At 40.2% G+C, this 25,095-nt stretch overlaps 3 protein-coding genes and 1 long non-coding RNA gene across 5 annotated transcripts in view; 2 read left to right on the top strand and 2 right to left on the bottom strand.

The window, feature by feature from the left end:
* LOC143711279 (uncharacterized) overlaps positions 1-25,095 on the top strand; it is a 549,769-nt gene that overhangs the window by 266,972 nt on the left and 257,702 nt on the right. The gene's annotated exons all lie outside the window — the stretch shown is intronic.
* LOC143712048 (uncharacterized) overlaps positions 1-25,095 on the top strand; it is a 383,255-nt gene that overhangs the window by 101,104 nt on the left and 257,056 nt on the right. The window lies entirely within an intron of this gene.
* Positions 10,781-11,244, bottom strand: LOC143711289 (uncharacterized). The gene is made up of 2 exons (XR_013194803.1): positions 11,098-11,244; positions 10,781-10,903 (listed from the first exon to the last, which is right to left on the bottom strand). It is a non-coding gene; the product is annotated as an uncharacterized LOC143711289 (long non-coding RNA).
* Positions 18,182-23,972, bottom strand: LOC143711269 (uncharacterized). 2 transcript variants are annotated; one of them, XM_077202646.1, is made up of 10 exons: positions 23,832-23,972; positions 20,383-20,485; positions 20,148-20,251; positions 19,916-20,077; positions 19,748-19,807; positions 19,454-19,624; positions 19,216-19,345; positions 18,908-19,095; positions 18,685-18,778; positions 18,182-18,571 (listed from the first exon to the last, which is right to left on the bottom strand). In XM_077202646.1, exons 3-10 carry the CDS (start codon positions 20,150-20,152, stop codon positions 18,407-18,409), a joined length of 975 nt encoding a protein of 324 aa, XP_077058761.1. In that variant the 5' UTR covers positions 20,153-20,251; positions 20,383-20,485; positions 23,832-23,972; the 3' UTR covers positions 18,182-18,406. The 2 variants fall into 2 exon arrangements, with proteins under 2 accessions (XP_077058761.1, XP_077058760.1); XM_077202645.1 differs by having other exon boundaries at positions 19,916-20,058; positions 23,832-23,924.

Genomic DNA, 25,095 nt, shown 5'->3' with positions numbered 1-25,095 from the left:
ACGCGATCTTTACCGCTCTGTAACAGTGACGCGCGCCTGCTCTGCAGCCCTGCACCACTGGAGGAGCGCAGACTTTTACGTACAGGGAACCCCTCTGGGAACGGTTATGATGGGGAAAGTTGTGATGACAGATCATGATGACAGGCTGGAGTCCCACCCAAGAGGGCAGAACAGTGAACGGTCTGTGGCCGAGCAGACTACGTTCAGCGCATATAAATTATTTAGAGCTTATGACCATTTGGAAAGCTCTGAATCATTTTCTGCCTCATCTGCAGGGACATCATGTGCTCGTACGTTGCGACAATACCACGGCAGTGGCTTATATCAACCGTCAGGGCGGTGTGCGCTCGTCGAAACTTCTCGCTCTAGCTTACAAGCTTTTGGTGTGGAGCAGATGTTTTTTTCTGTCATTACGCGAGACGCATGTTCCGGGCATTCTGAACAGAGGCGTGGATCTTCTATCGAGGGGAAACCCAATCTACGGAGATTGGCGCCTTCACCTGCAGATATTAGACATGTTATGGATGAGATTCGGACAGGCAACCGTAGATCTATTCGCCTTGCGCGAAAACTACCATTGTCCTATGTTCTTCTCGCTAAAGGACGTGGACGCGCCCCTCGGGGTAGATGCACTGGCCCACCCATGGCCCAGAGTGCTGCTGTATGCTTTTCCTCCCCTGTGCCTTATAATTCCCACACTGGCCAGGGTGAGAGAGCAGGGTCTGTCTCTCATTCTGATAGCACCCAGGTGGCCCAAAGCACCTTGGCTGGCGGAGATAATCCCTCTGTTACATGCCGAGCCATGGCGCCTGCCCCCCCGCACAGACCTATTGTCTCAAGCGAACGGGGAGATTTATTACCCACACCCGGACAGGGTAGCTCTCTGGGCCTGGCCCGTGAGAGGACGAACCTAAGCGCACTGGGGCTTTCGCCGCGTGTTATTGCTACTATACAGAATGCCAGGGCTGTTTCTACACGGTCCTTATATGGCTGTAAGTGGCAAGTGTTCGAAGGGTGGTGTGATGGGTGTGGTCTCACATCTTATCAGTGCTCAGTTCCTGATATTTTGTGTTTCCTTCAAGACCTCATGGAAAAAGGGAGGTCTTTTTCCACAATTAAGGTCTACCTGGCTGCGATTTCGGCCTGTCATGTGGGTTTTTTTTGGGCTCAACAGTTGGGCAGCATCCTCTAATCCGCAGATTTATGAAGGGTGCCCGTCACTCTTTGCCAGTCATCAGGAGAACTGATGTTCCTGAGTGGGACCTCTCCTTGGTGCTGGAGACTCTGTCTCAGTTTCCTTTTGAGCCTCTGGGAAATATTTCCCTGAAGTTGCTGTCTTTTGCTCTTGGCCTTGGCATCAGCTAAACGTGTCAGTGAGCTACATGCACTCTCGGTTCATTCCTCGTGCACTTAATTCTCTCTTAGTGGTGATAAGGTTTCCCTTAAGCCTAATCCGGCCTTCATGCCGAAATGCTTTCCTGCGTTCACTTTGGAGGTGTTGGAGCTGTCCGCTTTTCACCCTTCTCCTTTTTCCTCCCCGGAGGATCAGAGGCTAAATGCTCTGTGTCCCGTCCGTGCTTTACAGACATATATGACCAGGACCAGTGCTTTCCGGAAGAGCGACCAGCTCTTTATTTCATGGGCGCCTCCGCATAGAGGGGATCCCATATCTAAGTAACGCCCCTCACATTGGCTTGTGAATGCTATAGCCTTGGCATATGAATCACAGGGAGTGCAGCCCCCAGGGGGCATCAGAGCTCATTCCACGAGGGGCTTAGCCACCTCTTGGGCTTTGTTTAGGGGAGTCTCACTGCAGGACATCTGTTCAGCTGCCATTTGGGCTTCTCCTCATTCCTTTGTGCGTTACTACCGGCTGGATGTCACCAGTATCTCGGTAGCACATTCGGTTTTAGGGGTAGGGTCTTCTTAGCCCTTCCCTGCAACCCCGTTGGAAGTGACGAATAGGAGTGAATGGGCCAGCAGGCCATGCACATTCTTGTCACCAAGCATGCCTTCTGGGTATATATATGTACATCTGTGTTGCTGGGGTTATTATCATGTGTGCGCCACATACATGTTTCATGTCCTGCACTTGGACAGCAGTTACGTGTGTGCGTCTGTAGTGCAGGTTCATGTTTATGGACGTGTCAGGCACCGCCTCCCTGGGGCGACCGTCCTTCTCTGGCTTTCAGAACCTCACTGTGAGTGTATTGGGCAATCGGGGAGCTGTCCATGTCTCTCCCATAGGTGGATCTGGAACACGAGACGATGAAAGAGAACAATAGGTTACTATCGTAACCCCGGTTCTCTGAAACATCGAGTGGAGAGATCCACCAGCTTTGCCCCGCTTGCCGCACGAGAAGCGAATATACTTACTGGGGAATAACAGCGCTTGTAGGCGTTATATGCCCTAGGGGGCGGCACCTTACCGGGCATTGGCTGCGCGCTTCTGTCTGTCTAGCCAGACTTGGTGCAATTGGATGCTTCTGCAGCGGTCAGGTATGGATGACCTTCCCATAGGTGGATCGCTCCACTCGATGTTTCAGAGAACCGGGGTTACGATAGTAACCTAGTGCTTTTCAGAAATGTTCCAGTTGGCTACTCTCAGTGTTGGGTAAGTTACTCAAAAAAAGTAATCCACTACAAATTACTAATTACTACTTTAAAATTGTAATTTGATTACATTACTGATTACTGCATGTAAAAAGTAATCAGATTACTAATTACTTTACTTTCAAGTTACTTTGAAAACCTATTAAAACTACAAGAATACACTACAAAGTGAAACTCAGTTCTTTCCGTAATATAATATTGCAGAATACAGACATCCCAAGTCTCCTGGAAGTTCTGGGAGTCTCCCGCATGTTGATAGCGGCTCCCTGATGCCCGCAAATTAGTTCAAATCTCCCGGAATCTAGAGCGAGCGAGAAAGACCGCGCATGCGAGACAGAAGAGAGGGCTGTTTCTCAATATGTTCTTGTGGACTTGTGAAACGTCATCAGTCGCTGCCCAAGTACTGTTCCAATTCAGAGTTCACATCTAGCCAAGTCCAGTTCAAGACCCCTGATGTGTTCCTGATCCACCCCTTTTACCCAGGATGCATCGAGAGGTGACTTTAACTTTGTAGCCTATTAGAGAGCTGACTTATGTTTGACTGAACTGTTTGCTTTATTTCTAATTGTACAGCTTTCTTATACCTTTTAGGCTACTTATACTTTTATACTGGATATTATTGAGCATTAAAACTGACATTTAACAAAAAGAGACAGGGTTGTGTAATTTTATTTTATATATTTTAAAATATATAGAATATTGTTTATATTTATTTTACTATACATTCTCTTCACTGTATGTACTTGTGTAATAAAATAAAATGACAAGTCTGTCTCTGTTAAATGTCAGTTTTAATGATCAATAATGTTTCATATTTTTAAAATGAAAACAAAAAGAAGCAGGGTTGTGTTTTATATATCGTGTTGTTATAAATATATGCAGTGAAGATAATCAATGTATGCGCACATTTGTGTGGCCATTAGCCTAATATGATTACGATTTTTTTAAATGAAAAGAGGCAGAGTTGTGTTTTATAACATATTTTGTTTTATTGTTGACGAAAAGAGGCAGAGTTGTACTTTATACTGTAGATTCATTAATAACTGACACAATGCAGACTAGCCTTAGCCGAACGTGTTCCTTGTTTTTATTGCTCTCGTTCCACCATTACACTCCTGCAACCCCTCCACCCTGATTTCCCGACCACACCCACCTTCCCATGTAACACCACCCTTAAAGGGCTATAGCATTTAGCAACTATGATATAACATTTACCAACACTACATCCCTTCCCTTAAGCTAACACTCACCAACTGAACATGTGAATAAGCAGTATAACATTTAACACTGTAACAAATGTGGCAGGCATATTTAACCAGTTACATAGTCCTGATAACGTGGGTTAGGATGGCTAACTCTCCCTGAACGAGTCACTACAGGTTGGGCAGTTTCAGCGACAACACCAGTGGCAGGTGCTTTGCTCTGAGGTGGTAGCATTGTAGATGACGAGAGGTTTGTAAGAGGCGACACTGGTGTAAGTGGCCTGTAATCATCTTCTGAACAATCAGTGGGCGCATGCTCTTGAACACCGAGAAGCAGACGACGATTTCTTACGTATTGTCTGCCCTGAGAGGTCACCACATAGCTGTTAGGTTGAGCAGCATGGCCCTGTACAACTGCCAGTTTGTCGAAACCGCGAGCCGTCTGCATCCTTACTGTCTGACCCTGTTGTAGGGGTGGAAGGGTATGGGCATTGCGGTCATAGTATGCTTTGCTTTCCTTGCTCCTCCTGGTAAGAGCTGCCTGGACGTTGCTGCATATAGAGGGCATCAGTCTGTCTTTCAGCTCAGGAAGAAAAGTTCTCGTCTGTCTAGAGAGGAGCAGTTGGGCAGGTGATGGCAGGTCAGCACGTGAAAGGTTACGCAGGTGGAGTAAGGCAGCCTGAATGTCACTGTGCTCTCTATGGCATTTCTCAAGCAGATGCTTGGCGGACCGCACTGCACGTTCTGCAAGCCCGTTGGATTGTGGGTAATATGGGCTACTCCGAATGTGCTCAAAGTCCCATGCAGGAGCAAAACCATAAAATTCGCTACTTACAAACTGCCGTGCATTGTCTGTCATGAGCGTCTGAGGAATGCCATGAACGGCGAAGTGTCTCTTAAGTTTCGCAATTACAGTGACACTTCTCATGTCGGGTAGATGGTCAAGCTCAAACCAACCAGAGAATGAGTCCACTAGAACCAAATGCATTTTTCCATGCCATTCAAATATGTCTGCCGCAGTGAACATCCAGGGAAGCTCAGGAACATTGTGTGGTTGCATCGGTTCATGTGATTGATGGGGTCTAAGGGCGTTACAAGGAGCACAACGAGAGATTGCTCTCTCTATATCATCATACATCGTGGGCCAGTACATTGTTTCTTTTGCCCTGCGTTTTGTGGCCACCAGACCTGGGTGGCCCTGATGTAGCTGAGTCACGTAGTAACTTTGTAGCGATGGTGGTATCAGGAGTCTCTGTCCCCGAAAAATCAGTCCATCTTCAACAACAAATTCCTCTCTCATGGAAAAGAATGGGCGGAGATCATGTGGGAGCTCTTTGAAGGAGTTTGGCCAGCCATGCATTATCCTGTTAACAAGTCTTTGGCACATGGGATCAGATTTTACAACAGTTCGGAGTTCCTCTGTCCGCTGTGATGAGAGAACTTGGAGTGTCATTACCTCTAGCAGGTCATCCGAAAGGGGAGGGTCAGTGGAGGGGAGATGAGCACGTGATAGGGCATCAGCGACAAAGAGTTCCTTGCCCCGTTTGTAGATCACGTTGAGACTGTAACGTTGGAGCTTGAGCATCATACTTTGAAGATGTGCTGAGGCGGTGTGTAGTAGCTTTTTTAAGATTGTGATGAGAGGCTGGTGATCTGTTTCCACGGTGACGGGTCGGCCATAAATGAAGTCATGAAACTTCTTAGTTGCAAATACTAATGCCAACATTTCCTTCTCGATTTGGGCATACCGAGATTCAGTTGGTGTTAGGGCGCGTGAAGCAAATGCAACAGGAGCGACCTGTTGAAGACACACAGCGCCCAGTCCATGTTGGGATGCGTCAGCTGAAAGGATGACAGGTTTGGTGACATCAAAGTATTGCAGAACTGGGGGACTGGATACAGCGTCCTTCAGCTTTTGGAAAGCGGCATCCTGCAGCTCATGCCACGACCATTCCACATCCTGCTTCAACAGTTCACGTAGAGGGCCTGTAACGTCACTATAGTGTGGAATGAATTTCGATAAGTAGTTGGTCATACCAAGAAACCGTTGTAAGGCCTGTTTGTCCTCAGGTTTTGGCATTTGGCGGATAGCTGTGGTCTTGTCGGGGTCGGGTTTGACGCCATGAGCAGTCAGGAGATGGCCTATATAAGAAACTGAGGTGACACGAAATTTGCACTTATCAGGGTTTAATTTCATGTTACAGCTGCGAATTTTGTGGAGGACCTGTTTCAGTCGCTCATCATGTTCCTGTAATGTGCAGCCCCAGACTAGTATGTCATCTACCACAATTTGACATGGTTGTGCATCAAAAAGCTGCTCCATGGATCGCTGGAACCAGGGGTTAAATTGGGATTTATTATGTGGGGGTGCTCTCCTCTCCCTAGGGGGGTCCGGTGGCATGAAAATAAACCATTAAATAGCACTTTCTGGAGAGTTTTGTGCAAAGAAATGGAGAAATTGAGTATTACATGATATCTGAAAAACTGCAAGGTATATACTTTGCATTGTTGTAGTATCAACAGGTATTAGACATTTAGCATTTACATTACTGTTAATCAGTCATCACTTGATTACACATTTTATTACCTTGTTATGATATAGTGACCCATACAATGTGCCAAACATAATGTGCCACATGAAGAGACAGTGCAGCATATGACAGTAGCAACAGCTGAGAAGATTTGGGTCTGTGGTGACCAGGTCCACCTCACACACACTTCCTTCTCCCATTCTTTCTCTTTACTACTACTACTACACACACACACACACACACACACACACACACACACACACACACACACACATCCTACTCTGCATCATTTCTCATCAAGATATGCACACGTCACAAAAATAAAATCAATCTATCCTTGTGTAAAGGTTGCTTGGTAGCTAAATGTAGGTCTAGCAAGTCTTATATTTCTGTAATTCACACAGATCAAAAACAAATATGCTGACTGAATAGATTGCTAGTTTATTTTGAGTAGCCAGCTAGCAGTTCTCTTGGCAGTTTGCTTATAATCCGGTGTCTGAAGTAAAATGCTCAAAACATCTCCTGAGAAAGATCACATGGTCAACCTAGTCTTGGTTATTTAATTTTGATTTAGTCTTATTTTCCTTACCTTGTCATTCAAGGCCAGGGCACTTTTTGTACATTTCTGGAACTTTTGCGCGCTTCCACATCCGGCGCAACTACGGATCTCCCAGGAATATTATATATCGCTGCGTACATTTATCCGTGTCACCTAGATGCGCGTGCGGTGCACGATCATGGTCGGCTGACAACGATATTAAGCAGCTAACAAGAATACGACCGTGTTCCGATTGTTCTCAGAGCTCCGCCGAGACAAAATAGACATGCCATTTTAAAAATCTTTCATTTATTGTCAGAAATATGTTTTCAAAAGCATCACTTTCATCAAATTTTATGTGACATAATTTCCAGTAGGCAACTGACTGCAAACGAACAGGCTTAAGCCTGTTTTATGCTTCTGCGTCGAATCGACGGCATACCCCCGCAGACCCCTCTGCGTCGCCGCGAACCCCTCCGCCGTAGCTCGACGTGCACCTCCAAAAAATTTTAATTACGCGTCGAGGCGACGCAGACCCCAAGGGCTGTGATTGGTCAGATGCACCGCGATGCAACTTAACCTGACGCAGAACCATAAAACAGCCACGGCGCCGTAGGAGTGACGGTGTAGCTACGCCGTGGAGTTGCCTTTATGTGCCGGGGCTGAGCCCCGGAGAGCCCCGGCCCAATTTAACCACTGGCTGGAACACTTCACTGCCAGTGGAAATTCCATAAGGCATGCGCAGGAATCTGTACCTGCCAAAAGGCGTCATGAATGTGGTCAACTTCGAAGATGCCTCGTCTATTGGGATTTGCCAAAATCCACATTTTGCGTCGAGGATACTGAAAACCTTGGCACCCGGCATATCAGCGATGACCTGCTCAATGGTTTTCATTGGATGGTAGGGCCTTAGGAGTGCCTTGTTGAGATGCACTGGATCTATGCAGATTCTTACAGAGCCATCTTTCTTTTTGGCAGCGACCATGGCAGACACCCATTCAGTGGCGTCGGTTTCAGGGGTGATTACACCCAATGTAGTCATTCTCTCAAGCTCTGCCATGACTTTCCCCTTCATTGCTATGGGCACTTTCTTAGGTGCACAGACAGAGGGCGCCATTGACAAGTCTAATCGCATGTGATAAACAACAGGCAGTTTGCCAAGCACTGTGTTGTCGAACAGATCACTGAACTCTTGTACCTCTGGTTCTTGGTTTTGTACTGCATGCACATGTGGTCCTAACTGTATCAGACCCATAGCTATGCTGTCTTGCAATCCTAGTAGTGGTCTCACATTCCGATTTACAACATGGAATTTCAGTTGGCCTTGTTCACAATCTAGCATCGTTGTGCCCTCAGTGTTGATGGTTTGCCCACCATATGCAACGAGATTAACTTTTTCAGTGGTGTTTATGTGAGCTGAGGGTGCGATGAGGTGTAACTGGTGAGCAGATATAACATTGCATTTGGCACCTGTGTCCACCTTCAGTTTCAATTTGCCAAACCCGTATGTCATTTGCACTGTTGTGAATATTTCACCTTTCTGCGAAACATCATCCACTGTCTCACAATAGAAAGTGTCCTCAGGGGCATCCAGATTCGTGCCTAATTCATTCACCCGATTAGGCTTATGGTTTCTGAATTGTGCAGCAGTTCGTTTAGGATGGTAGTCACGAGTTTGTGACTGTGGTGCCGTTTTGTATGATGGAGTTGATCTACAGCATTTTGCAAAATGGTTCCATTTTCCACAGTTGTTGCACTGTTTATTAAAAGCAGAGCACTTGAGTTTATCAGGGACGTGATATCTGTTGCAATTGATGCAGCGATCGTGTATTGCACAAACTTCAGTCTCATGTTTCAGTTCTTTTGTGTTCTTTTCAGATTGCTCATATAACAGGCATACATCAACTGCAGAGTCCAACGTCAGATGTTTTTTGCGGAGCAGCTGTTTCCGCACGCCATCACTTTCAATCCCGCAAACTATGCGGTCACGGATTAGCTCGTCATTTAAAGTTCCAAAGTCGCATTTTTTTGCGAGTAACTTTAAGGTAGAAACATACGACTGAATGGACTCACCAGGTTTTTGATTAGTCGTGTTGAAAACGTGTCTGTCCATTATAATGTTCTTTGTGGGCAAGCAGAGTTCTGCAAACTTTTTCAGTAACACGTCGGGATCTTCTCTGTCCTCTCCCTCTGCAAACGTGTAAGCCTCGGATTTCTCCACCGCGTCGGGGCCCGCTAAGTTCAGCTGAGTGTACGCCTGCACCTTTTTTGATTTGTCTGATAGACCAGCGTTGCAGTATATGCGCCATTCTTTTTCGAATTTACTCCAGTTGTCAGCAATGTGCTCGTCGAATACTAGCGGATCAATACGGCGGAGACCTTGTGCCATGTTCGACCACTTCTGACACCATGTAGATTCATTAATAACTGACACAATGCAGACTAGCCTTAGCCGAACGTGTTCCTTGTTTTTATTGCTCTCGTTCCACCATTACACTCCTGCAACCCCTGCACCCTGATTTCCCGACCACGCCCACCTTCCCATGTAACACCACCCTTAAAGGGCTATAGCATTTAGCAACTATGATATAACATTTACCAACACTACAATACCATATTTCGTTTAATTGTTGCCTGAAATATAGCTACATAAAGAGATAACCGGAGTAGCCAGAAAGTGCTGAGTGACGCGATCAAGAACGCCGCGGTTCCGTTTGCAGAATAACCGGACTCGCGTCCTCTCGTCCTCGGGAGTTCGCTCTCCTGAGTCGAACTTGGCAAGTCTGAACTACCAAGGACGCTAGTCCGAAGTTTGCGTAGGCTACTATTGAGAAACGGCCAGACTGTGCTCCAAACAGTGTAGCGCTGCGTGTGTGTGTGTGTGTGTGTGCCTCATGAAGCGCGTTCTCCGGTAATTCAGTAAAGCGCATGCTGACGCAGCCGGCCAAACGTGATTTGAAAGGCATTTTAATAAATATTTTTTTCTTAACAATAGATTTGTAACGCAAGTAACTTAATTTTATTGACATCAGTAACTGTAATCAAATTACATAAATTTAAAATGTAATGAGTTACATTACTGCGTTACCACGAAAAGTAATTAGAATACAGTAACGCGTTACTTTGTAACGCGTTATACCCAACTCTGGATACTCTATGTGAAATACATCATAAAATCATTCAGAAATGTTTCATTTGCTTACAAAAACTATACTCCTCTGATAATTATTCAAGCATGCAGTATTTATTTACCAAAGATAAGTGCATCAACTAAACAACATATAAAGTTCTTCTGTAACATTTACAGTGTATTAAAGGTATTGAAAGATTATCTGTATTTTCAGTTAACTTTAGTCAGATGCATTTACATTGTTACTGTGGCTCAGATGTAATCAACTCTATCTGTGTCTGTAAAGGTGTGAACCAAATGGCCCATACAGATGTATGGCCTTATAGAAACTGAATGGCCCATACAATTAATCACTTCTGTGTTTCCTGGAAATGGACCCTACAACCTTGCCATTCCGAGTTCCCATAGTTGTAAACAAGGTAACAAAAGCATAATGAATGAATAATAACACATTTTGTAGTCATTTCCCAATATTTATTGATATCAAACTGTTTAAAGAAGAACGTAGTGCCCAGCACAGCATTCTCTGTGTCCAAGGTATAGTTCTCCAGTTTTTGAAATGAAAACAAAAAGCAGTTGATTTAAAAATCGACTATAGGCTATCCGGATAGGTCCAATAAATCATAGTGAAATATAACAACTTAAAAAACACCATTGATAAAGTATTAAAGGCTACATGGAAACAAATATGTTAAAATATACATATGAATATAAATGTATCCCTCCTGTCCCTCCCACCCCAGAACACCATCCAGTCAAAAGCGGGTCATGTGATCATTTTTATTTAGAAATGAGTTTTTCCAGGCACATCTGGCTCTTAATCTTGTTGTGGGTTCGACTCATCTTTGTCAGAAGGTTACACTCTCGCAAGTCGAAAAAAGTCCCGAACCTGGAGGTAAAATTACAATAACCCAAAAAGTTATTGACCAAAGCAGTTGTGAAAAAAACACCAGCTTGCGTGTTGCATTTTATCACACATTCCTGTTTGCCAATCTTTACTGTACCTCATTTTCATTTTAAAATTAATTTCAACAAGAAATACAAATTCTTTTAAGATTGGCAGAAGTATTTGTGCATTATTACCACTTCCATCTGCTTGATGGGGTCCTTAAACTTGGAGAAGCTCTCCTGACGGGGACCGTCTGTGACCCTATCGAATCTTTTTTGGACCCAGGCCGTCAAATGAGAGTACTGGAGTTCCTCCTGTTAATCTTCAGTTGATTCCATTTCCTGTAGAACACATGAATAGTGTGTAATCTTATGAGACAGAACTGTACAGAAGACACAGTGACATCAGTGTGTCTTTATATGTAAGCAGTATATGCTTGCTTTTCCTTCTGGAAACACTGCAAACTCATTTCCACAGGTTTCTTAAGATCAAATGGCATTACATGTGGGGGAAAGAGAAAAAATGATAACATTACTATAGATACTTTAGGTTTTAAAATAGGGGGATAATGTACAATTTCAAGAAATGAAAAAATTCAAATGCGTTTTAACTTGTTTGTTTGTTTAGTTTATTTATTACAGGGACAGTGCATATTCATAAACATTACTGTCAATATGCCAGAATTAGCCTAAAGGCTATTTTTCATCTGCAGTCCCTAGACAGATGGTAAAAGTCACCCTAAAAGAGATTACATATTACATAGCACTAAAAATTTTTTAAATACATTTAGTAAAATTATCTATTACATTAGAATGTATAATCTAAACACATCAAGACATCAATCGGACAAACATCACGTAAAAACATGACACACACATAAGGAGAAAAGCCAACAGTGTACAGCAAGAACAGGTTTAGTAATAGGTTAATGTTGACAGCTCTGATGATCAATAAGCCATTTCCTCAACTGAATCTTAAAGGAACTATACGTGTTTATATTTCTGATGGTTATTGGGGTGAGGTTCCACTCAGCAGCAGCTTGAACAGAAAAAGCAGTATGACCAAATACACTTTTTCTAAGGGGAATGATACAATCTCCCCTAGCTGCACCTCTGGTCCTGCAGTAATCAACTGTTCGGGTATTGACAAACTGATGAAGAGGAGGGGAAGATATACCATGAATAATTTTATAAATGAGACATAAATTTGAATATATAACCATATTATCCCAACTGAGTAATCTATATTTTTGTAGTATTGGACAATAATGAGAAATACATGGTTTATTGTCCAGAATTTTAACAGTTCGTTTGTAAAGTGATTGCAGAGGTTTCAAAGATGTAATACTAGCTCGTGCCCAAATGGGTAAACAGTATGTGATGTGTGAGAAAATCATAGAGTGCATGTACATTTTTGCTGCCTGTGTGGACATTTGATGGCGAATGTGTCTAAAATTACAGAGACTATATTTAATTCGATTACAGACCATTTTTACATGTGACGAAAATGATAACTTTGAATCAATTAAAACTCCCAGATATTTGTATTCTGACACAATCTGCAGTTTTTCCCCTGAAACAAAGATTTCTGGCTCAACACTGAATTTTTTGTGAGACTTGGTAAAAAACATTGCTACTGTTTTTGATGTATTCAGCTGCAGGCAGGAGTGTTTCAACCAAGCTGTGACATTAACCATGGAGTTAGTGAGCTTTGCAACCGCCTGAGAGATATTCCTACCGTGTGCATAGACTACGGTGTCATCAGCATACATCTGCACAGAAACATCAGGACAAGCGAATGGGAGGTCATTTAAATAAATGGAGAATAACAAAGGCCCTAAATTAGATCCCTGAGGAAGACCGGTGGACAGACTCAAGGCTGCCGATTTAGATGATTGAACTCTGACATGTTGGGAACGGTCAGTAAGATAAGACTCAATCCATTTAAGTGCATCTGAGGAGAAATTAAAACTACATAATTTTGTCAGTAAAATTTTATAATTAACAGTGTCAAAAGCCTTCCTGAGATCCAGGAATACCGCTCCAACAACCCCACCTTGGTCTAACAAAGCTCTTATATTTTCAGTAAGGAAGCAAGTCGCAGTCTCGGTGGAATATTTTGCTCTAAAGCCAAACTGCATAGGGTGGAGAGCATAAGGAGGGGTGTTTAGATGGTTGATAATTTGCTTTGCTATCAGTTTCTCGGCAATCTTAGACACTGTGGGCAATATACTTATGGGCCTGTAGTTTGACATGGAATAAGGATCTCCACTTTTAAAAACTGGAACAACTACAGCTGGTTTCCACATGCTTGGGAACAAATTTTGAGAAATGGACAGATTAATAATTTTGGTGATGGGGGGTGTGACTGATGTACTTAACGCCTTGAGCATCACCGTATCCATATCAAAAATATCTTTGCATCTCGATGGTCTGAGTGATTTAATGGTCTGAGATACTTCTAATTCTGTGATGTTAGATAAGTTGAAAACTGATTGCCTTATGTCAATTGACGGAGTAAATACGTTCTCAGGTGTGAAACAACTTGCTACGTCAGCCACAGAATCAATAAAATAATGATTAAAAGCCTCTGCTACAACCAGATTATTATTTGTCAGCCGGTCATTTACTTTAATTTCTACAGTTTTTTGTTCGTTGCGTTGATCACCTGTCATTTTTCTTAGGTGGTTCCATATTACTTTAGGGTTTCCATTAGATTTTTCAATTATAGTGATAAAGAAATCAGCCTTTGCTTTTCTTAATGACCTTACGACTTTATTTCTCAACATGGTGAAACGTCCTCTGTCATGAGTTGATTTAGTTTTATTTGCTAATTTTAGGGCTAGGTCTCGTTCTTTCATGATTTTTATAATGTCTGGATTTATCCAAGGTACAGTGTTTTTGTTATGTTTGTACTTGATTTTTTGTGTGAATTCTTTAATAATTCTCTTAAGTGTTATTAGAAATATTTGCCTATCTTTGTCAGAGTCAACTAAGGGCAAAATGTCATCCCATTGAATTTGGTTAGCTGCGTCTAAAAAGTTTTGATATTTACTTTTAGGAATTGTAGTGGTGTCTTTTTTATTACTAGTACAAAAGTGAAAACGTTTTTTAGTAAGGTTTCTGGTGACAAGAGTTAAATTATGATCCGATAAACCTGTCAACATATTAAATGATTTTACAATTCTTTCTGGTCTATTGGTAAATATGAGATCGATTTGTGTCTTAGTAGAGTTTGTTATTCTCGTTGGCCCACGGACAACTTGTGTTAAATCTAACCTTTCTGTAATTTGTTTAAGCTTTTTTCTAGATAGTTTATCCTGCCAGTTAATGTTAAAATCCCCCATAATAATAATTTCTTTATCAAGATTGTTTTCTTTTAGCAGCTTCTCAAAGTTTTCATAAAAGCTGTTATCTGCAGAGGGAGGCCTGTACATTACAACAAGGACAAAGGACATTTGTGGGGAAAGCCTGACATTGAGCCCTAAACATTCTAGATTACAATTCGACCATTGGATTTTGTGACACTGTAATGTGCTTCTTATGTAAACCATCACTCCTCCCCCCTTTTTTGATTCCTGTCTGTCTGTCCTGTATATATTATACCCAGTAATATTCAGAGCTGCTAATGGGGCATTTTGATTAAGCCAGGTTTCGGATAAACATAAAAAGTCCAGGTTTGAACCCAGTAAAAGATGCTGTATTTGCTCACTTTTAGACAGTAAACTTCTAATATTTAAATGACCACCTAGAAGTCCCTTTGGTTTAGCCCTAGGGTCCCATACTGTTCGCGAATGATTGACAGTCTGAAACACCTCCCACTTCCTGTTCTTTGCAATCCCTGGATTTAGCCGTTTTCTCTTTACATTCTGCGTTACTATGGGGACATGTAAAGCGCACGTTTTTGAAATTGTCTCAGAGCTTTGAAGTCTAGCCAACCCAGTAGAAACATAGGGTCCACCCGATGTCCCCGCGAGGTCATCGCTCAGAAGGCTCGCCCCCCTTGATCCTCCGAGGACACACCGTACTCCAGCCACGCCAACGCCGGCACGAGAAACCTGCGTACGCCGATCTACCACCTTCTTCACCCCAGCTCCAGCACGTCTCCCCGGCGCCCCATCCGCGACAGCAACAAACGAGGACGACGGACAGGGAAGGTTAGAAAGTACAGGACCACACTGTAGCACCTCATACAACGGGCATACCTGTGGGACTGTAGTAGTACGCTCCTCCGCAAGCCTCTCCTCCAGTGTAACGCGGTGCGGTCCTGGACATGGATGTATGTCTCCAGATAATATTAAACAGATTGTGATGATCAGTGCGTTGGTCCATTGTAGGCGTGAATTGGCCTTAGTTTTTTTTTCTTTTGCATTTGTTTGTACAGCTGAGGATAAATGAAAGTCATAGCCACAAGGTATTTCCCATAGCCAATGCTTGGCTTGGTGATATTGATTGTTTGTTTAAGAAGTAATGCTAGATCCATACTGCTGAAATATATTTTCCCATTGGAAAAAAGTTGTTGCTTGTTTTCAGCATGTTTGCGGTCTAAACCAACTTTAGATGGTATGAAACCCAAAATCAAAGTGTATAGTAGAAGAGCCGTTACCATGCCTGCCACACCAGCGGCCATCTTGTCAAAGTACTTAATAAGGGGATAGAAATAGATAATATAAGGAGAATAGTAAACAAGGCTTTTAAATATTTCTGCTTCTAACAATTATATATTGATAGTCCTACTTTAGTTTAAACTGTATATATAGGCATGTCACCGTATAAAATTTTCATTTAAATAATAATTGCTGAAGCTTTTACCATGGTACACTCTCAGAAAAAAAGGTACAAAAGCTGTCACTGGGGCGGTCCCCTTTCAAAAGATACACCACCTAGTCAACTAGTCTAGTGATGGCTGACTAAAACTACATAATGAATAAACATAAATCACAAACTTACATTTTTTAGCCTACATAAAATAATTCATTAATAAAATATAATGATATCTTTTTGTTTTAAATGGATTAGGACAATAGAGTAGCTGTGTTTTGGAGGGGCATCAGGAGTTCACAGCTGGTGGAGGACTGGATGGCAGTGCATTTTGGGAACCGGACAAAGAATTGTTTTTCCTCTCTTCCCTCTGTCCTCCTTGGCCTTGGTCCGTGTTCATTAGTTTTTTTGATTTAATATTGAAAGTAGTTTTAGTATTCAGTATTCAGCTTGATTTTTTGGTTTTCGTTCTCAGTTAGAAACAATTATAAACAGCTTGAATATTCGATTTCTACACTTGGGCGGGAACAAAACGCCCCTTTCCACTGATTTGTCAGCCGAAGATCAAACTGTTCCTTCCTCAGTTCTTCCTCAGTTCCGCTCAGCAGAATAACAGTCCTCCGCTGCTGCAGTTGTGCGGATTCTGAACGGGTTTATTGCAACTACTAGCCTACATTTCGTCTTTTCTCATCAAAAAACCAGACTAAATGTCTCGACACGACCCGTACCGGGGAAGAGCCTAGACAGGGATTTCTTCTGTGTAGATCAGTGTTTCTCAACCCTGTTCCTGAAGGACCCCCAACACTGCACGTTTTCTTTGTCTCCCTAATCAAACACACCCGATTCAACTCATCAGCTCATTATTACATATATCCCCCCATGTGATAATGAGTAGGGATGCATCGATCCGATACTCGGTATCATTATCATCTCCGATACTGCCATTTTTGCCGGATCGGGTATCGGTCAGACGAGGCCGATCCAATTCCAATATTGTGCGTTTACTATTCTGTGTTATTGTTAAGCCCCACAAAGGGCACAAAAACATTATAAAGCACCATAAAGTTTTCGTGCACTATATTACACGTGTTCTGAAGTCTTTATATAGTATAATGTGAGATAGAAATGAACATTTAAGTCATTAAATTCAAGATCACGTAAACTTGCGCTCGCTGCGGCTGTCAATCAATCTCCATTCAGCATTCAAATTAGATTACGACAGTCAACTCGATGAAACTCTCGCCAAGAAGATTCAATGTTAATATTATTATACTTGATCTGTAGATAAAGGTCTATGGTTTCGCATAAAACAACTTTATCTTGCTGGACTTTATTGCTGTAACTTAATCATGTTACTTTCTACCGGGTGTCTGTTAGATCGCAACACTAGAGTCAGAGCACTATAATTGTTCTTCACGCGCACATAACTAATTAAAACTGTTAAAAGAAAAGGCTCAAGAAACTATTTGCTTCAAGTGCATCATTCTGCGCTCGGGATGCGCATAAGCGCTTTGTGCCGCACTGTATTGCAGCCTTTCATATCATAATACACAGTGATGAAATGAAAGATTATTAATAGCCTTTCTTGTTCTGTCCTATCTATCATATGTTGCTGCCTCATTAAACAGCTGTGCTATACATTTATAACATGTCTCAATTTTATAGTAGCCTAGGCTATATACAAAATAATTAATATTTTTGATTTTTGTTATCTTGTTTTTCATGAATGTATTTTACAACAATACAAAAGAGCAATGTGTAACGTTTTACCAGATTTACACTTATTGTCTCTTATTGTTCCCCACTAAATGTTTTTTTCAATAAAATGTTCAGATTTTATACAATTATTGTGCACTCATGTTTTTTCTAGACTAAATTTTACTGCTGAATTATCCATTAATCTAGTTTATCATAGCATTTTTGTCATAGATTATAATAATATATTTTTTGGATTTGTTGTTTTTCTTTATAATGAAGTTGTCTGTATTAAGTAGATTGTGTTTAACACACAAAGGAGTGATTATCAGTTCAACAGTTATAGAAATTCTACTTGATTAAAAAAAAAACTGCGCTGGTATCGGATCGGTCGATACTCAGAATTTTTGGTATCGGATCGATTCTGAAAAAAATGTTATCGCTACATCCCTAATAATGAGTTGAATCGGGTGTGTTTGATTAGGGAGACAAAGAAAACATGCAGTGTTGCGGGTCCTTCAGGAGCAGGGTTGAGAAACACTGGTGTAGATATAAATTCACACTTTACATCAGCTGGGTATGGCAGGGTAAATGACCGCTGTCATAGTCTATGGTCGCCCTCGCCCAGTTAATTTAATAAAATAATAATATTAATAAATTAAGATATAAATCAATATAATTAGTTGTAAATTAAATATTTTAAACACTAATAAAAAAAGAAAGAATAATGCATTGACTTGGGCATATAATAGGCCTATTAACGCATAGTTCACGCATAATTCAGATGACTATCGAACAACCGGAGAACAGAGAACAACAGATATTAAAATACATGGGCTACTCTTCTGAGTTTTATGGGAAAAATAATACAACATTAATATAATACAACATAATAAGTAGCCATGTAGGCTATAATAAAAAATATACATAGAAGCCTATAAAAATATCCTATTGTGCCCTGTATTACAAAAAACAATTAGCCTATTTTAAACGCCATGCCTAAACTAACTTCATCCTTCCGTCTCCTTTTCTCTCGCCTCGTCTGTCTTCAGCCCCGGGTCCTGTCTTTTCTTCTTGGAGAAGGCAGTGGAGGAGGTCCGAGAACCTCAAAGAGACTGTATATATCGGCATACTCCTGGTTCTTGGTTTCCACTGCCTCTTTCTTTATAACCTTCTTTGGAGGCTGGCTGCGTGGCATCAGCTTTTTTCCGGTCTGCAATAGAGATGTGATTTTTAAGTCAGCATCACACTATTGATCCATATTCAAATATTTGATGAGCAAGACAAAAGTACTGGGGATGTTGTGCTGATTCTGTGTGCACTTACTATTTTCAATAGAGGAGCGAGAGCACTCTCCAATCTTTTCTGCCTCCGTTCCTCTCGCAGTGCTTCCGCCTCAGCTTGTTTCTGTAGCCTTTCACTGTGAAAGAGAGAAAGCAAGAGTGAGATTATCAAGAGGACATTCAAACCATAAAATTATAATAGCCACTGATGATCATCACAGTAGCTTTATCGCTTTGTGTCATGAAGATATGTATTTTTATCTTACCACATAGCAAAGTCTTTCGAAATCTGCATTAGTAGATTGTGTAGTGTTTCAGGTGGCATGTCTTCTGACAAGTCTAAACTCCAGTCCTCAAAGTCTGACAGAATTGCATCTGGAAAATCAGGGCTGCAGTAATGACCAAAGCTCTCCAAGTAAACGTCCGCCATCTTCTTAAAGATCTTCTGTCTGACCTGGTGAGATAAAAGCAAAATTATGATATCTAAAGTGACAGATCAGCTGTACAGTCTTTTATTACATTTGGATGTGTGTGATGCTGTGATGGCTTTAAATGGGACACGTTGTGCACTTACGTTCCTTCTTCTGGAGATGTTTTCCGACTTGCCACTCCTCACTAGGGAGTTTGGTATTTTTAGTTCCTCTTGCTGTTGTTCAATGAGGTTGTTGTTCACCTCCTCTTTACTGCGGTCTGCCTTCTCTTTCCTGCACACAAACACACAAAGCAAAAACAGGGTCAAAACACTGTCGTCAGTTCCCACAGATCAGAAATTATGGAGAAATCAAACCCATCATTGTGCACAAGAAACTTACATCTTTTCCTTTTCACACTTAAAGACCTTGTTCTCTTCCTGCATTTCTTTTGTTAAGTTCAGATATTCCCACATTATAGTTTCTGAAAGTCCCATCATCAGCACACGGTCCATCTCCTGTTCCTCTTCAGGTTCTGTCTCTTCACATTTTATTAGTAGTTCACTGACTTTTCTGAAAGAGATTACAGTAACAGAGATAATATGAATAATGTTATCAGAAGCAGTATCTTCAGTATATGCAAAAATAGAAAAACATCAATTGTGCAGATTGACATGTCAGTACTATTATGCTGACCTTCCAAGAGCTTTAAGTTCTTCTTCTGTTTCTAGCGGTCTCCTGTTCACATCCTGAACCCTGAAACATGTCAAAATGAAAATCAGTGTCTGGCAAACAGAGCTATATAAAATAAAAAAGGATTCTTTTTTACAAACCAACTTTCAACAATAATGGAAAAGTAATTACGCTTGTTTGGCCTCTGGTGCATTCTGGACTTTTAACCAGGCTTTAAAATTGGCCCAATCATTTCCTGCCTTCAGCTCTCTTTCAGACATGGCACTTTTCTTCTCAGATATACGTTGGGCCCGAAGAAGGGCTTCTTTTCTTTTCTTCACACAAAAGAAAAACCTAATCCAAACAATTTACAAGCAGTAAATATTTCATATTTCAAAATATCATATTCATTTGATTCACTTACTTCATAGCACTTTTGTCGTGAAAGCTCAGCCTTGCGTTGATCAGCCATGATCCTGTATTGAACTAAAGTCATCTTCCTTTAAACTGGTGGCTGTGGACTCAGCCCTGCATAAAACATCACATTTATTTCATGTTAATATGGTTCTCATGAAGGAACTTATGTTTACTTCATACTCAAGTGATATGTTTTGAATTTAAATGTAGCAAACAGGTTTCAGATTGCTGGACTAGCTCACCTCTGGCATGGGAAGAGACAAAGTTTGGAGGAAGCTTGACAGACGGTCGGCTGGAGATCGTGGTCTTTTCTCTGACACTAGTTCTGTCCGGGCGAGCGAGCTCCTGTTGATGATAAATAAGAAAAAGAAAACCCCTTAATAGGCCTACTAAACCCAATATATGAACGTAGGCAGAGGTGGAAAGAGTACTAAAATATTCTACTATAAGTAAAAGTACTTCAATGAAATTTTACTTAAGTACAAGTCAAAGTACAGGTCTAAAAATCACTCAAGTAAAAGTAAAAAAAGTGAAAGTGAAACGTGATGGCCAAGTATGGTAACCCATACTTGGAATTTGACCTCTGCATTTAACCCATCCAAGTAAGTGCACACACATTAGGAGCAGAGTAGCGAGTAGTGAAAACACACACATTGCAAACGTGGATACACACACCTGGAGCATCGGGCAGCCTTGAGTGGCGATTGGGGGTTATTATTATTAATAGTAATATATTTCTTTGATAATTTCTCCTAGTTAAACCGAACTTTTATTTTGACGGGTTGTAGTGAAGACCAAGTGTATTTGACAATGGTTTTTCTCAAATAAAATGATGAAAATGCTCATTAGTCTTTCTCTCAGAGCAGCTCTGGAAATGTTCCGGTATTTATGTCCTCGTATTGTTTGTGAGACGCTGAAACACCATGAGTTTGAGTGTGTGTAGTAAGTTAGACGAAGCGGCAAAGCTCATTCCCACAGAGACACGCAGATCAAACAGATTATATATTTATAGCAGTCTTTTTGCGCTTGAATATTCACAGAACATGTCGTGATTTGATTTTTTGTAGAGTAAAATGCATTCCGATGACGTCACGCAGCAGCAGTTCAGTGCCGCAGAAATGGAAGCATAGGGATCTATCTATTAAAGGAAGGATTTTGCTCACTAAGGCCGAGGGGCTTTCCCGTCTCTCCTATGCGGCCCAATCTCTTTATGTTGATAAGTCCACATGTAAATTGATTGATAGAGATCTGACAGATTTTGTCTGGAAAAATAAAAACCACTATAAGAAGAAATCGGTTATTCTAAACAATTATAACAAAGGTGGTTTAAATTTGATTGATATTAGCTCTTTAAATTATACTTTTAAAATAAATTGGCTTCATCGGTATTTGAAAAATCAAAACTCCATCTGGAATATCTTCCCACAACAAGCTTTTTCAAATATTGGGGGTATAAGATTTGTATTAATGTGTAATTATAACATATCTAAAATTCCCATCATACTTCCAAATTTCCACCAACAGGTACTTTTGGCATGGGCTTTAATATATAAACACAATTTCACCCCCCATACATTCTTATTTTGGAATAATCAAAATATTTTATACAAAAATAGATCTTTATTTTTTGATAAATGGTTTAATAATGGCTTACTTTTAGTTTGTCAGCTATTTAACAATCAAGTTTTTTTAATGACTTACACTGAATTTCTTTCTGAATACAATATGCCAGTTACCCCCAAAGAGTTTGCCATAGTTATGGGAGCAATTCCAACAGGAATCTGTACTCTCTTAAAAAACTGCTTTCACTCTCCTTATATAATTGCTACTTTTCCTGAGCCAACTGAAACTCCAATAGGTAAAATATGTTTTTCAGGAAAAAAATAAAAAAGTTAGATCCCTTTTTCTTGAAAAAATCATTTCTGTTTCTCCTGCAATCTCTTATTGGAGTAATTTATTTTAAAATTTAAATTGGAAAAAGATTTGGTCCTTACAACAGAAATATTTTCTAACTAATAAAGTAAAAGAAGTCTCCTTTAAAATAATAAATAAATTCTACCCTGTTAAATATTTTATGATTAAATATAAAAGTAACATTGACACAAGATGCTCATTTTGCCAAGTTCACACAGAAACTGTTTATCATTTATTTTGGTCATGTTTCTATACTAAACTATGGAAAAATATTGAACAATTTATTAAAGATAATATCCTGCAAGATATAACAGTAACCTTTAAAGACATTATCTTTGGATACTTTGAGTCTGACCCCAATAAAAAAAGCCTGCTTTGTTATTAATTTATTTTATTTTATTGGTAAATTCTACATTCATAAATGTAAATTCACCAATAACCAATTTTTATTGTTTTTTGAAAGAATTTAAAATATACCTTAACACTATTTCATCCTCAGTAAATAAGAAAGCTATTAAAACTATTTCAAATTGTAATGTCTTTAATTTGTGTACACTAATTGATATATAAGATGTCTTACCCTCATGATTATTTTTTTTCCTTCTTCATTCCTCCTCAGTTTTATTTGTCTTAGCTATGCACTGATAGTTTGTATGTTCAGATGACATTGTACATATTATTGTATTTTGTATTGTCATTTTTGTAATTGTGATTCAAAATTGTATAGCATGTTTGTCATCTCTGTATTGTTTGCAAGCATAATAAAAAAATCAAAAATCAAAAAAATCAAAAAAAAAGAAAAAAAGAAATGGAAGCATAGGATTATTGTTTTGATTTAAAAATGTTAATGATTTGTGTTTTTATAGTTTTCCACAAGAAGTCCATGAGAGGAATAGCCTAAAGATTAGGCTACTTGTAGTAATAATGGCTATTAATATTGTGTGTCTAGGCTACACAGAAATACAATACGCAGGGTTCTTAATTTATTTGTAAATAATTACCGGTGTCCTGACATTCCATGCTACCCGTCAGATTGTCCTACCAGAGCTAACTGCGCATGCGCACATCAATATTTTTGTCTCATCAATTTGTCACATCAATATCAGCATTTTTGTCACGCTGAACAAGAACAACACGCCCATAATTTGTTACTACCCGCGTAAGGATAATGTTTTACTTCATGTACGTTTTAAAAAAAGTGTTTTACTATTTATGTTAATTTTTATTATACCAATATATCCACCTTTTTCCTGGTTAGCGAATTTACCCGTGATTCATCATCTTCTTTGAATTGTTAAAACAACCAACAACAGCACATGTAGAGCCTGAACTCAGGCCGTTTCTCAAAACCAAGAATGCAAAGAACGGACTTGTGTTCTCGGGGAGAACGCTCTTGCTAGTTGTTCTTGGAAGAATGAACTTACAAGGTGACGAGCACACAGAACGCTGCTGACAGTTTAAGGCGATGTGTTCTTGCTGGTATTGCGCTATACCCCTGCACAGACGCCGTCTTCAGTACCCAAACGTAACAAGAATTATTGATGATATGATAACAGCCAGGTTTTTAGCATTACTGGCCGGTTGGCTCTCTAGCTACACCCGCGTGCGCTTATGGAGATTCTTCACTAGAAAATGTTTGAGCATATTTTCGATTCGCCGTAACTTTTCGTAAAAATGGCAATATTTGAAATCTACACAGTAGATTTCTCGCATCAAATGCTCTCAGAAGTGAATTTAGTGATGAAATAGCATACGAAATTGTAGAAAAACGACTTACTGTTGTTCTGCCTTTCTGCTCCCCGCTCCTTCCTTCCTTGAATGCCGAAATGAATGCTGGGATATTTCTGCCGTCAAGTTGGAGAAACCTCTCGCTGCATCCTGCGGTGGATATCCAACCCGGCCCACATCCAAGTGTGACGTCAGAAGCCACCACGCCCATGCCCAAATTGGACACGTTCTCATTAACGTACGTTAACAATTAAACACTGGAAGAAGCATCGAGAGAAGACGAAGGTAACTGCGAAACAAAATGCACGAAACACACTTGCGGTTTTAGTATAAACACTGTTCAACATAATATAAGAATGCGTTGTATGAGAATGAGATGTGTTAGCTACCTGTTGAAAGCAGCTCTTATCACTTTTATAATAGTTTGGTGCGGTTGATCACTTGACTAGAATGCCTGCTCAGCGCGAAAGCCCGCCATATGTAATACTTGTCAAAATATCGATGTAATTCGAATCAATAAGGTTTGATGATGTTGTTTTAGAGCTAAGAATTATCATCAACTTACATATTTGGTCATTTAACTCCCCTGCGATGTCTTAACTGAGTTGTGTGTTAACGTTACATGTGGCTTAGTGAATTTCCTATCAGTAACGTTAACTACGTTAGATTCTTAACTGAGAATTTTGTTTAGTATACTATTACTATTATACTATACTAACTGCATTGTTATATCACCAATTTAATGTTGTTATTTGGATTAAGGGTAAATATGAAAAATGTATTATTATTTCAGTGCTTATGTGTGACGTTACATCCTGTAAATCTTATTCTACTTGTAAATAATATGAGATCAAGAATATGAGAATATGTCACTATGTCAGTTGTAAATACTGCATATTGAAAAAGTTTTTTGCTATGCAAAGAAGTTATACATGTTTAGATAATGTAATGTGATGATAAACTGTTGTAACATGAATAAGTTTGATTATTGATTCATAGTAAATACAGTAAATACAGTGATGGCAAGCCAGCCATCACATCAGCAGTCTTTCATAACTATATTATACTTCTTTTCAGGAGTACTACAATTTTGAAAGCAAGTGATTGTTTGCCATGCCGGTAAGTAAAAATGAACATTGGTTTGTATCCTAATCAAGTTAGCGGACTGTTAACTGTCGAGCCAAAGGTTTGTCTGAAATGGAATTAACAATTTAACGATAGCTAGGTTAAAACGTTTTGGTCTGATCACTTACAACCCTTGCAAATGCAAAGTAACTTGTTTGAGCAACTGAATAATTTCACTACATACATGA

This window comes from Siphateles boraxobius, unplaced genomic scaffold (assembly GCF_051911475.1).
Source record: "Siphateles boraxobius isolate OS27281-9 unplaced genomic scaffold, OSU_SipBor_1 5, whole genome shotgun sequence".
NCBI lineage: Eukaryota > Metazoa > Chordata > Actinopteri > Cypriniformes > Leuciscidae > Siphateles > Siphateles boraxobius.
This window is presented reverse-complemented; position numbering and strand designations above follow the sequence as displayed.

Bases quoted from the DNA above. Each gene is read 5' to 3' on its own strand.
- LOC143711269 (XM_077202645.1), bottom strand. From the start codon at position 20,219: ATGACTTTAGTTCAATACAGGATCATGGCTGATCAACGCAAGGCTGAG. The intron at 20,059-20,147 runs GTAAGTGAATCA...TTTTGTGTGAAG, and splicing joins CACGACAAAAGTGCTATGAA to AAAAGAAAAGAAGCCCTTCT. The intron at 19,346-19,453 runs GTAAGTTTCTTG...GTTTGTGTGCAG, and splicing joins AAGTGTGAAAAGGAAAAGAT to GAAAGAGAAGGCAGACCGCA.